The 12,596-nt window shown below is 39.6% G+C and overlaps 3 protein-coding genes across 4 annotated transcripts in view; 2 read left to right on the top strand and 1 right to left on the bottom strand.

The window, feature by feature from the left end:
- The window catches only part of LOC108873785 (synaptic vesicle glycoprotein 2C-like), a 36,244-nt gene extending 30,583 nt beyond the window's left edge, over window positions 1-5,661 (top strand). The window contains 5 exon segments of the mRNA XM_018662122.2: window positions 224-305; window positions 307-358; window positions 2,293-2,496; window positions 2,688-2,847; window positions 3,232-5,661. Coding sequence (XP_018517638.1) covers window positions 224-305; window positions 307-358; window positions 2,293-2,496; window positions 2,688-2,847; window positions 3,232-3,415 — 682 coding nt within the window. The 3' untranslated portion in view covers window positions 3,416-5,661.
- The window catches only part of LOC108873800 (3-hydroxy-3-methylglutaryl-coenzyme A reductase), a 336,264-nt gene that overhangs the window by 82,557 nt on the left and 241,111 nt on the right, over window positions 1-12,596 (top strand). The window lies entirely within an intron of this gene.
- Window positions 9,107-12,230, bottom strand: LOC108873778 (proteinase-activated receptor 3). The gene is made up of 2 exons (XM_018662109.2): window positions 11,733-12,230; window positions 9,107-11,064 (listed from the first exon to the last, which is right to left on the bottom strand). The coding sequence occupies exons 1-2, from the start codon at window positions 11,797-11,799 to the stop codon at window positions 10,031-10,033; spliced, it is 1,101 nt and encodes a 366-aa protein (XP_018517625.1). The 5' UTR covers window positions 11,800-12,230; the 3' UTR covers window positions 9,107-10,030.

Below are 12,596 nucleotides of genomic sequence, written 5' to 3'. Positions count from 1 at the left end.
GTGTGGCTGAGCATGCAGCAAAACTACCCTGTATTTATTGTCTATGTATTCAGTTAAAATGGTGACTTAGCACATACAAACCATTTTTAAAGCAAAATAGTTCAGTGTCACCACCTTTGCTGTCAGAAATATGTTACCAATCCCTGTTAATCCTGCTTTACTGGTTGATACTTTATACCTTTCTTACACTGAGTTCCTCCTGTCTGCCTCCATCTCTCCTCAGGTTTATCAGCATGAAGTTCAAGGCAGTCACATTCATCGACTCATCTTTCCTCAACTGCTATTTTGAAGATGTCTCCTCTGGTGGGATCCTTCTTCAAAAACTGTACCTTTGTAGACTCCTTCTTTTACAACACGGGTGAGCGAGTGCACGCCAGCAAAATTCACTCACGTTCAGAGCATTCCTCTCTTGCGCACAGCTGCCTGCTCTGAGGCGTTTCCTTCCACCCAAGAAAATCCTATTATACTGTAGGTACCTTACACATAAGTCTCAATCAGTCTCTCTGTCTCTTTCAGACAGTTCATTCTAGGTTTAATGTCCACGCCTCTGGCTTAGAGAAGAAAGAATGGGTTTGAGCATTTATGGCTTTGCTTTATGTCACTAAATTACTGCTTAACCTCCCTGCCCCTGCACAGATTGCCTCTCTGAACTCAGGTGACTGTTGTTAAGAAAGAAACTGAGCCATGCTGGGCTATAAAGCATTGAAATGGCAATTTCTAACTACACAAAGACTCCTGGAGTGATGATTATTTTGTATCTTGTGTTTTGGATGCTTGCAAAAATTCAACACAGTAAGAAATTTTAACTTCCTAAAGGGATGAATAATTCATCACAGCATATTTTGTTTCGATAAAGACGCTGGAACCAAGGCATCTGCACCAGCATCTGAAACATTAAATTGTACCTTTACTAATTCCTGACTATGATATAAAAGTGCAATCCAATCATTTTGGGGCCGATATCAACAGAAAAAGGCAGAAAAGGAAAGGCAGGAGAGGCATTTTAAATGTTCAGAGAGAGCTGGAGCTGAATCAGACCTTGTGGGAGCGCCGGGTGGAAAAACAGTTCCCTCCAGCACTCGGGAAAGCGCTGAACATGGAAACAGTAAGGGCACGTCAGGTTGGTGGTAATGCCCCATGGGAAATGAAGTCTCTTTGCCCCCAGCAATGTGTCTCTAGAGAGCAGAGGATAAAGAGAAATGAGGGGAGACGGAATGAGAGAGGGAGGGAGGAGTGTGTCATGAGAGCAGAGGTGAGAGCAGGGAATGTTTTCTCATTGCTGCAGCTGCTCAAGTTTATTAATACACATTTCTATTTAGGGAGAGAGCCAACAGACATTTAAACTACAATGAATATTAGTATATGCCTATATGTATGTATGTATATACTGTGTGTGTGTGTGTGTGTGTGTTTAAGTATGTTTATACATATGTGTACAAATACAAGTCTACAAGAAATGTCAGAAGTTCAGCATCAAATTTCATCAGTCATGGAGACAAAGTACAGTGTTTTTAGAGCTAATTGGCCTCTCAACTTGATTGGGCTGAGCATTGTCCAGTGTTATGAGTCTTTGGGAAGCAGAAACCACTGTACAATTTTCTGACTCAGCACCTGGACAAGAAAGATGTATATGTGTTTTACCGTTATGATAAAACTGTGCCACATAAAAGCTCACATCCTCAAAACAACCAAAGGTGGCTCTTCAGTGTGGCTGGATTAATACAGTGTATGACAGCTTCATGACACCAACTAGAATTTCTAACTAGTCTGCAGATTTTCTGTGTCAGTTTGTGAAAATTTTATTTTTAGGAATATGCACCACATGGGAACAATATCAACTATATATAATATAAATAATAGAGACAGACCTGCTCTGAAAACCATGGCAACAAGATAAGCTAATTATGAGGGGACTGCTTATTGTAGTGGTGAATTAATCAAAGTACCAAGACCATTTGACCTGAAGTGAACCTGGGACTTTTGGGTCCCCTGGGAGTCCAGGGCCCCTCGGGCAGCTGTCCACTTTGCCTGGTAGGTTATCCAGCTTCACATCTCTTTAACCAACCAAAACAAATAAGATCAATTTAAAACCTTCAAACAACAAATGAACACACCCAGATTCTAATATACCCTGAAATCATCAGCAGCGAGAAGAGAATTGAGTTCCTGCAGAAAGACAAATCTCTGCAGTTTTAAATCTTACAGTAGAAGGTGCCAGGCAGATAAAAGCTTATCTTTATTCATGTGTTCAACACAGTGTGAAAACTGAACTCTTGTCTCTCACATTTACAGATATTGATGACGCCAAACTAACAAATTCAAGGGTGATCAACAGCTCCTTCCACCACAACAAGACAGGTTGTCAGATGACATTTGATGATGATTACAGTGCCTACTGGGTCTACTTTGTCAACTTCCTGGGGACGCTGGCTGTGCTGCCTGGAAACATCGTCTCTGCTCTTCTCATGGACAAAATAGGACGACTTAGCATGTTAGGTATGACGTAACATTTTCTCTGGTCTCTGAGGACCTGCTCTGAGTTAGGGCTATCAATAGCAGCCTTTTCTCTCGCAAAATGTCTTGATGTCTTGTGATGTTGGCCTTTGTCTCTGCAGTGACCTCTAGTGATGTAAATGAGGTTATTTTGTGTCAGAGATATAAAAGATGTGCTGTGTTGTGTCCTGCAGGAGGCTCCATGGTGCTGTCAGGCATCAGCTGCTTCTTCCTTTGGTTCGGCACTAGTGAGTCGATGATGATCTTCATGCTCTGTCTCTACAATGGCCTCAGTATCTCTGCCTGGAACTCCCTGGATGTGGTCACCACTGAGCTGTACCCAACAGACAGGAGGTGAGTTCTACATACATAACCTAGCTAGACCATCAGCATTATTAAAGGTTTGTTTAAAGTAGTTAAATGTATTACCTTTAGAAACATAGCATTATGCATACACATCCAGTTATGTGACTCATGAATATTTTAATTCCCTTTTAATATCTAAAAATATGAGACTTCAGATCAGTCACATCCTCATCAGCAGTGTACCCAATCATAATCAGGTTATGTTCAATAAACATACAATGAAGCAAGGTTATGCAACTACCACCAGCTTCTTTTTTTTAGTTATAGAACAGAGTTACATTCAGGAGATCTGAATCAGCCAGAAATGAAATGACACAAACATACATATCTGACGCTCTTCTCTATGTCCTCCTTGTCTTCCTTGTTTTTCAGGGGCACAGGATTTGGCTTCTGTAATGCCATGTGTAAGCTGGCAGCGGTGCTGGGCAACCTGATCTTTGGCTCGCTGGTTGGCATCACCAAGGCTATCCCCATCCTGCTGGCATCATCTGTGTTGGTTGGCGGGGGCCTGGTGGGGCTCCGACTGCCAGACACACGTGCCAATGTCCTGATGTAAACCTCAACACAGAAGTATGTTGTTTACCAGGTATTTACTCAGTTTATTGAATTTATTTGAATATCACTGAAACAAACATAGCTGTAACCATTCATGTATTTATTATTTGACAAATGATGTTATTATGTCCATAAACCCAAAAACAGGACAGCTCTGAGTAATATACCTGGTAAATTAGGACAATGAAATGCAGTTGGAGCTGCAGATATAAAGAGTTTGAAGAGACACAATCAAATGTTACAAATCTATGTGGCGTCAATGGGTGGTTACCAAAGCCCTGCACATTCTTGCAGAAATTCAAGATGAAAAGGAAACAAGCTATTATCATACGTGGTTATAAAACTCTGTATATCAGCAGCTCGTTTACCTACCATGGGCTGTTTCACACATGCAAACCACAAAACGCATGTGTCAACGCTGCAAAAGGCCTGGACTTCCAACAACATTCCCATTCCAAATTGTGCTCCATTTTTCTCAGATTAAAGGAATAGTTGGACATTTTGGGAAATATACTTATTCAAAGCCATCACCAGCAGTTGGCCAGCTTTGTATGAAGACAGAAGAACAGCTAGTCTGGCTCTGTTTGAAGGTGCAGTAACAAGGTCTACTCACCAACTCCTCTAAAGCTCACAAATTAACACATAGTATCCTGTATGTCTAATCCCTAAGAAAACAGAAAAGTAAAAATGACAAACTGTGTTGTGGGGGGGTTAATTACTTAATGAGCTTTAGAGGTGCTGGTAGGTTGGCTTGATTATCTTTGGACAGAGCCAGACTAGCTGTTTCCTATCCTTCTTCTTTATGCTAAGCTAAGCGAACTGGCTGCTGGCTCTAGCATCGTAAAGTACAGTCACAAGAGTGGTATCAATCATCTCTGTGAACTCTCAGTAAGAAAGTAAATAGTACTGTTCAACAAAACATTGAACTATACTAGTTCAACCAAACGGTGAACTATACTTTTAATAATTTCGCAGCTGAGTATTTGTGATTATGTTTATTTGTATTTATTGAGTTACTACTTTATGTATGCTATTTATTGCCTTGCCAGTCTCTGAACCTGTGATCAGTATTCTCCCAATGATTGATGATGTTCAAGCCTTTTGCCGCCATTTGCAAGAATGACAAGGCCATAGAAAAAAAAAAACAACAATAACTATAAAGTAGTTTAGTCAAAACTGGCAACTTCAGCAGCTACATTTCTAAAGTGAAAAGAAGTTTACATTTTCTGCTTTTTACAGTAAGAGACTTTTGAGATTGGAAACCTTTTGTCTGAATGCTTCCTCTCTCCCTCTCTCGTGTCTGTGTTGTGTTTGTCTCGTGGCGCTGAGCTCACCATGAAGGGCTTTGCTCTTTGTTGTAATCTGATCTGTCAAGAAGAATTTATACTGTAGGAAACCTCTGCTGTTACAAAAATCTGCTCTTTTCCTTGCGTTTTTCTTTCTTTCTCGATCTGTCTCTCTGTCTTGGTTTCCTCATGGTGTGTCTCGACCTGTCTTGTCCTCTTGCTCTGTTTATCTCCTCCTGCCTTGCTGCTGCTCCCTCCAAAATTCAAAGGCCTTTCTCAAATGTCGTGCCTCTCTCTCCATCGAGCTTGTCTCTCCTTCCAAACCTTGCTGGAAGCTTTGCTGCTCTGTCCTGCTTTTTTTCCTCTTGATACTGCAGTATGTATGTGTGTGTATGTGTGTGTGTGTATGAGTTTGTGTGTCCAGACAAATCCTTATAAGACACACTGAGCATCTCATATGTAGAGAGCAAAGTTTTATTTTTAGGTTTTCATGTTCTTTCCTATACCAAGGAGGATCAGAACTACATGATAAAGCGAAATTAAAAGCCATGCATAAAGGGTCAGTTCACCCAGATTTCAAAATAACATATTTACCAGTCATGCAGATAATTTTGGGGTTTTTATTTTAGCCAGTTTTCCTACTTTGTTCTCCCTCTTCCCTCTTTATTTCTGAACATCTTTGCCATGGAAGGAATTTTGCAAAAGGTCCATTTTTAGTGACCCAAAACACAGTTTTGCATGTAGCAAAAAGCTACATTGTAAATAACACCGTCATGCCACTACTTTTGCAGGTCATTGGCCATAAGCCAATGTATTTGACAAATTGAAATTTCAACCTGATGACAGTTTTATATGAAAAAATATAGGATTACTGAAATGATTACAGTTCAGCCTCTGGGGATCAAGAATGTCTTTACACAATTTTATAGCCAACTATGTGTGGTGGGTTGACCAATTCTGCCATCTCTCCTTCAGCCACATGGTCGCTAGTGGTAACGGCTAATAGAATAGGACATGTTTGGCCGCTGAGTTTTAAAAAAATTATCAGTTCTGTGAGCGCTACACAAACCAAAATATCTGTATGGCTAGATAACACAATGCTACATAAGAAAGTATGTTTTTTTGTGTGTGATTTGGGTGAACGGATCCTTTAAAACCCTTTTATGAATGGTATTCTTGCTGCTACAATGTCCATGCATTGATCTTAAAATGCATTTGGTAATTTGTAAAATAAAATCCTGTAATATGTTCTCCTCTGGGTTTGTTCAATCGTACAAAAAAGTCAGTTAATACGGCACATTAATACAGTACTGTTTCCTTCAGTTCTTTCCCAGTCAGTTTTATGATGATGATAATTATTGTCAACATACCTAGTGTTCTGTTGCTTATATCATATTTCTTACTCTGGAAAACAAATTAGTGCAGTTCTGCAATGCAACTTTTTGAAGATATGTCTGGTTTCCTGATGAGTATATCTGATGCTTTATCTGTCTGTGCGTCTGCACCGCCCCCCCTCCTCCAAACACCACCACCTGTGCTGAACAAACTCACTGTTTCCAACAAGAAATCCTGCATGTTTGTTACTGAAGTCCCTCTGTTGTGTGTGCTTTTTCCGTTTCGGTGTCTTCGCTGTTCCTCTGCGGGAGGAAGCAGACATGTGATTCCCGGGTCAAAGGTGAATGTATCATTTTTCGTGTGTTGTCACCTTTGTTGTGGACAGGTGTTCATTGTAGCGAGTTGATTTCTAGGTCATTGTGAAAGGGCATGCCAGTGGTGAGATGACTGTCTGTTCTACAAGATGTTAACTAGCAGGGGTGGTCAAATCTGCCTTTATGGAAGGTTTCCAATCAGATCAGTCATTATCATAAAGTCACAGAAGCAGGAAGAGCTTCCAACATTGCCACCATTGTGACTTTCAGATTTGAAAACCTCTGCTGTCAAACAACATGTGGAGGTGTGTGTAAAAATAATTACCTGTCCTTGATATGATTTATTTTGATAAGAAAAGGCTCAAGTGAATGCAGTGTAAAGGTGGATTCCTCTGGTGTCTACATATTGAATAAAGAGTTTCATTTGAACCGCTGTGGGGCTTTGTTGTGTGTTAAGTGTCCTCATATGGCTGCATCCACATGCACCAGCAGATGGTGCCATTTATACAGAATTAACCTGGGCAGGCTTCTTGGTCAGATATTATAGGTTATTTAAAAACTGTTATGGAGCCATATTTTATGACTTCTGAATAATTTTATGACATGGCTGTCTGGGAAGAAAACATTCATTTTAGACTCATTTATTTGACATCAGGGGTGGTTCTCAATCTTTTAAACCACAAGAGACCAGACTGGGACCAGCTGTTCTCTCTGAGGGGGGAAGCTGAACTTAAACAAGACAGGACGATGGTAAATGCAAAAACACAGTGTAACAGCAGCACAAAAAGTCAAGTCATAATGTCCACACTGACTCAATACTGTCACTTGCAGTAACATGTTTACTAGCATTATTTAACTTATTACTGTATTAAACTCAGCGAGATTATGACTTTTATTGCCTGTGATTTCAACTTCTGATTTGAAACAGAAAGATTATGTTCTTTCTTCCTTCAAAGGTTACATATATCTGTAAACCCAAAATGAAGCACTCTGTTTTTGGGTCAGAAGCAGATAATCTAAAAAAAAAAAAAAAAAAAAGGTATAAAGTAGTCTCACCAACAAAGTAGATAAGTTGTATTATTGTTTCATTTTGCTATACTGCATAACAACTTTTAGACCACAGATTTCTGCTCACATCAAAATGAAACTTATAGATACATGACTCACACACATTGCTGATGTATTTTCACAAGTATACAAGACATATAAAGCACAACAAACATACTATGATACTGAAAACATGGTATATCTAAATGTTAATGTTCACATCAAAAAAAATATCAGTGCACTTTCTCTATTGTCTATTTGCTTGGCACAAGCTACAATATCTACAGTACTCTACTTAATTGAGAACAACGTAAGAATGATGAAAATCTTGTAAGCGACTACAGTAGCTGGATTTGTTATTCACAGGTACATCTATAAATCACACAGTCAACAGGTGACTGTGTAGACAGTATGGTGCAACACCACAGTTTCAGTGTTCAAGTGAAGAAATTCGTCACTGGATAATGTCTGCACCCACAGAACAAAGTGTTAAATGCACACAGACAGCCACAGTGAGACGTTTAAGGAAGTGGGAGTCAGAGTGAACAAAAGTGTATCTGACCTCAAAGCCTGTTCTCCTTTGTTACATGAGAATGAACTGATATGTATTCAAGTCACACGCAACTTCCTAATTTATACCAGTTCTTGACACCACAGAACCTAAAACAACAGATCCCCATGTTGGTATTAAACCTGGGAAAGTATATCTCAGTCAGACTGGCTCCAGTCTGGTGGCATGAGTTACCCAAACCCGACAAAGGGTCTCTGAGATACTTGGCGCTTCTGGTGTAATAAATATAATGTTGAATGTAGTTAGACAGCTCAAGCCTTCAACAGTAACCACCTTGAAATATTTGAATTTGCTGATGGTCAATATGTGGGGTTCAAACATGCTCTTGGATTCAAACCAAACGCAACCCTGTCTAACTTGTTCTGAGAGAAGTGACTTTCCCTCCAAACCATTAACAGATTGAGTAATCACAGCAACTCAGAACAACAGAGCTTTTCTGTTCTCTTCTTAACAGTCAACTTAGTATACAGACACTCAGCTACGTGTGAAGCTTTACTGAATGCTAACATCAAAATAAATTTTTGATTTGATGCTGATGCTAGATGAAAAGTCAAGGGATGACCAAAGTTATAACAATTCACCCTGAGGGGAACATGAATGTCTGTGTCAAACTTCATCCAGTAGGTGTTGTGACATTCACCCAAAACCACAGATGTCAGCCTCATAGTGGTACAAGAGAAAAGGCTAAGGTAGTGGATTCATCATCTGGGGACCATGACATTTCATGACAATTCATCCTTTTAGAGCCACACTGCCAGGATGGTTAAACCTAGCTGTGTGCAAGCACTATGAACTTATTGAAACTGTATGTTTGAATGAAAGCAAACTACAACACTTGTGATCACAAGAGTCGCAGTCACAATAAATGTCAGATTTGCTGTCATTGAAGAAATGTCAGAAAAAAAAATCTGAGTGCACAGATCACAAAAACTGACACTAAAGATGAAAAAGCTTAGTCTGGTCTGATGATTTGGTTTCTGCTGAGGTACACAGGATGGTCAATTTGGTATCAACAACATGATCCATGACACAGTTTCATGTCAACAGTCCATGGTGTTGTAATGTGTGAGATTTTTTTGACACTTTTGCTCTTTAATGTTGATCAGTATGGTTTGAATTCTCTTTATTGGCTACATGATGAAACATGTCACAAAGCAAAAGTTGCCTCTTAAACTGGTTTCATGAACATGACAATGGGTTTAGTGGACTTAAGTGGCCTCTACAGTCACTAAATCTGAATCCAATAGAACACTTTTGGGATGTGGTAGAAGAGGAGCTTTGCAGCTTGAATGTGCATTTGATATTTCTATTAGATAATCATGTCAACATGGACCAGAATAAAGACAGAATGTTTCCAACATCTTATGTAATCCATTTTACAAATAGTTGAGACTGTTATGAGACAAGGGGAGGACCCATGCATTTCTCACATGGCATACTCTTTATATAGTGCTCAGTGATTGAAGTAAATAATACAAAGACACAAACTATCTTAGAGTTTGTTCAGAGTTAAGCGTGCATTTTAATGAACAGACGACATGGCTAAAAATATGCTGTCAGGAATAAACAGGCTTGGGAGGCTTGTTTTCAGTTTGTCTCCCATTATTCATGATTCATGAAGTGGACTTCTGCTCAAAAACACAAAGTTTATGTTGTCTTATCTTTCCTCTAATTCTAACAGAATGAAAATATTACATAAAAAAATATAACAACAGACTTTTTATACTTTACCATATCATGTGTATTATTTAAAAAAATCATATATCTTTCATATATATTAACATATTACATATTACAATGTGTCTGCTTCTCTCCTCTTCCAGCTCTGTAACAGACACACTCACATACAAAAAATTAAATTGCTAGATTATAATTCTATCAGCACTAACACATCTAACAGATGCAACAGGAAACAAGTCCATCGTTTGTTTGCTACATTGTAAGTACAGTCGAGGTCCTTTTGCTTTCTCTTTGGATTCCAGCCACAGAGAGCATTTCCCCCTTCATCAGCTACAAAATATAAATCATATCTTCTATATGTACATATGTATAGTAGGTCTCTCTTAGACAGATATGCTCAAGGTCTTGACTTTAAAGCCCCTGAGGTATCCACTGGAGCCTGAGGACTTGGACATGAGGAGAAAGAGGAAAGGGTCCAGACAGGCATGGACGCAGCACAAACACACCGCCACTTTAAAGTACATGTACAAGTTCTCTGTTCCATCCACAAACAGTTGCACATAATGGAGGAAGTGCAGGATCCCAGCGGGGACAAAACACACCAGAAAGATAACAAACACCAGTGAGCTGGCCTTGATGTACATCACCCAGTCGTAATTTGACTGGTTGAGCTCACAGATGATCCTGGTGTAGCACAAAGCAGTGACCACCAGTGGCACCAGGAGGCAGAGGATGGTCAGGATCAGGTTGTAGTAGAGCAGGAAGCTATGAGAGTGATTGTCCAGGGGCAGGACATCATGGCAGGTGATGCGGTCCAGCTGAAGGAGATGATAGCTCTGCTGGACGAGGAGCTCTGGGACAGCGGCCACCCCAAACACCACCCATATGGCCAGTGTGACCCAGGCAGCGCACGTCCTCTTGGGGAGAGTTTTGTACATGAACGGGTGCACCACAGCCAGGTAGCGCTTGATGCTGATGCAAGCCAGCGTCACGGCCGAGCAGTAGAGGTTGCCATAGAAACAGGCTGTGACTACTCGACAGGCAGCCTCTCCGAGATCCCAGCGGTTTCCACGGAAATGGTAGTGAGCCTTGAAGAAGAGGGAGAGGAGAAGGAAGAGGTCGGAGACAGCCAGGCTGCAGTACAGGATGGCAGAGGACACCTTCCTTATTTTAGAGGCCAGTGTGCACAAGATGCCAATGTTGGCTGGGATCCCGACAGTAACCACCAACATATAAATAATGGGGATGACCAGGGTGCTGAGGGGGCCGTCAAGGTATCCTCTGGTGCTGTTGCTTAGTGGCTGCAGTTTTGGAGGGGAATGAGATGAATTGGGAGCTTTAGTTCCATTTTGGACATCTGTCTCAGTGACTACGCTCCCTTTAAATGTTCTAGGCCCAGGGACAGCATCCCTTCTCTCTGCAACCAAAACAAGAAAACAAAACACAAAATGAATCATGATTTTAATATTCATTGTACTTTAATACATTTTCTCAAAATAAAATTAAACAGTGTCATCACCACTAAACAAAATATTGAAAAGACTGTAACCAACAATTATTTTGATTATAGATTAATTTGCTCTTTATTCTCTTGATTAATTGATTAACCCTGTGATAAAATGTCACGAAACAGTGAGAAAAATGAAAATAAAAAATGAAATGAAAATGAAAATGGACAAGCTATAGCCTTCAAATCGCTTGCTGTTTTGAGTCCAAAACCCATGTAAGATATTTAGTTTATTACTGGATTACACAAAACAAAATATACAGTGAGAAGCTGGAAAAATGGAATGTTGAAATCAAGGATTGACTGTCAAAAGAGTTGACCAACTATTTCAGATCTAATCCTGGTAAGTTAGTTGGTGTTATAGTGAATCACTAGTAAGCTTTTAAGTAATCTGAGTCCACAGCGGCTTACAAATCAAGTCAACCAGAGATTCACTTCCTTAACTTGAAAAATATATATGATAGATATAGATAGATATATCAATCATCTCTATAGATATAGATATAAATATAGATATATAGAAATAGAATCGCTTAAGAAGGCTACTCTTGAACTAAATATTAATAAGCATCTCTTACCTTTTTTTTGAAATGTACTGCTTATACTCAGAGCAAAAAGGAGAAAAAAGAGAAGATGTTTTCCCATTTTGTCGCAGGCAAATCTTGCTTCTCTCTGGTCTTGTATTCTCAGCTGAACATTTCAGTGCTTTTCAGTGTCATCTAGGTCTGCTTCCACTCTGTGGGTGTATTCAAGTTGGAAACACCTCCCCCAGTCTACTGAGTGAGATAAAAAAGAAAGCCTGATGTCTGAACACAAGCTCAGCGGTTATATAGGCTGTCTTTGGTTTCCACTTCTAAATGTGTGAACTTCAGAAATACCGCCCTGATCTTTGTCACGCTATCGTACTACCCCCTGCTATATACTCTCTTGCCAGATGCCATGTTGGATGAAATGGAAATGTTTACATTGTCATAAATTTCAGCTTCACATTTGGGCATGTTTTGTCCCCAGTGTAATGATCTCTTGAGGGACATAGAGTGATGCAATGCATAGAAAGAAACCAGGAAATGCCTGTCTGAAGATGATAAACTTGTTTGAACATGAGAGGTTTTGTTTAGTCTTCCTTTATTTATTTATTTATTTATTTTTTTTACAGTGAGGTATTTTACTAAAGACTTGCCATATTTTGCTTTATAAACCCTTTGGCAAAAACTGTCAAAAATATCACATGTACATACACTAAGTGAGATAAAAACTTAATATTGTATCTAGTGGTGCATCTTCATATTTCTATAACAGTAGGGGCTGATGTGGTTTGTGATAACTTCAGTCGAGGTTTTCTGCTTTTTTAGCCTCACTTCTGTCTTTACTGGAAATGTTATCTGCTTGACTTCTCTTATGGTCTTCAGGACACATACAGGTTTAAGTGCTATTTAAGTGTT

The sequence above is a fragment of the Lates calcarifer genome, linkage group LG9 (assembly GCF_001640805.2).
Source record: "Lates calcarifer isolate ASB-BC8 linkage group LG9, TLL_Latcal_v3, whole genome shotgun sequence".
Classification (NCBI taxonomy): Eukaryota; Metazoa; Chordata; class Actinopteri; family Centropomidae; genus Lates; species Lates calcarifer.
The sequence above is the reverse complement of the archived record's forward strand: the minus strand, read 5'-3'. Positions and strand labels throughout refer to the sequence as shown.

Coding starts and splice junctions, on each gene's coding strand:
- LOC108873778 (XM_018662109.2), bottom strand. CDS start 11,799: ATGGGAAAACATCTTCTCTTTTTTCTCCTTTTTGCTCTGAGTATAAGC. Junction 11,065..11,732: donor CAGTACATTTCAAAAAAAAG/GTAAGAGATGCT, acceptor TTTTGGTTGCAG/AGAGAAGGGATGCTGTCCCT.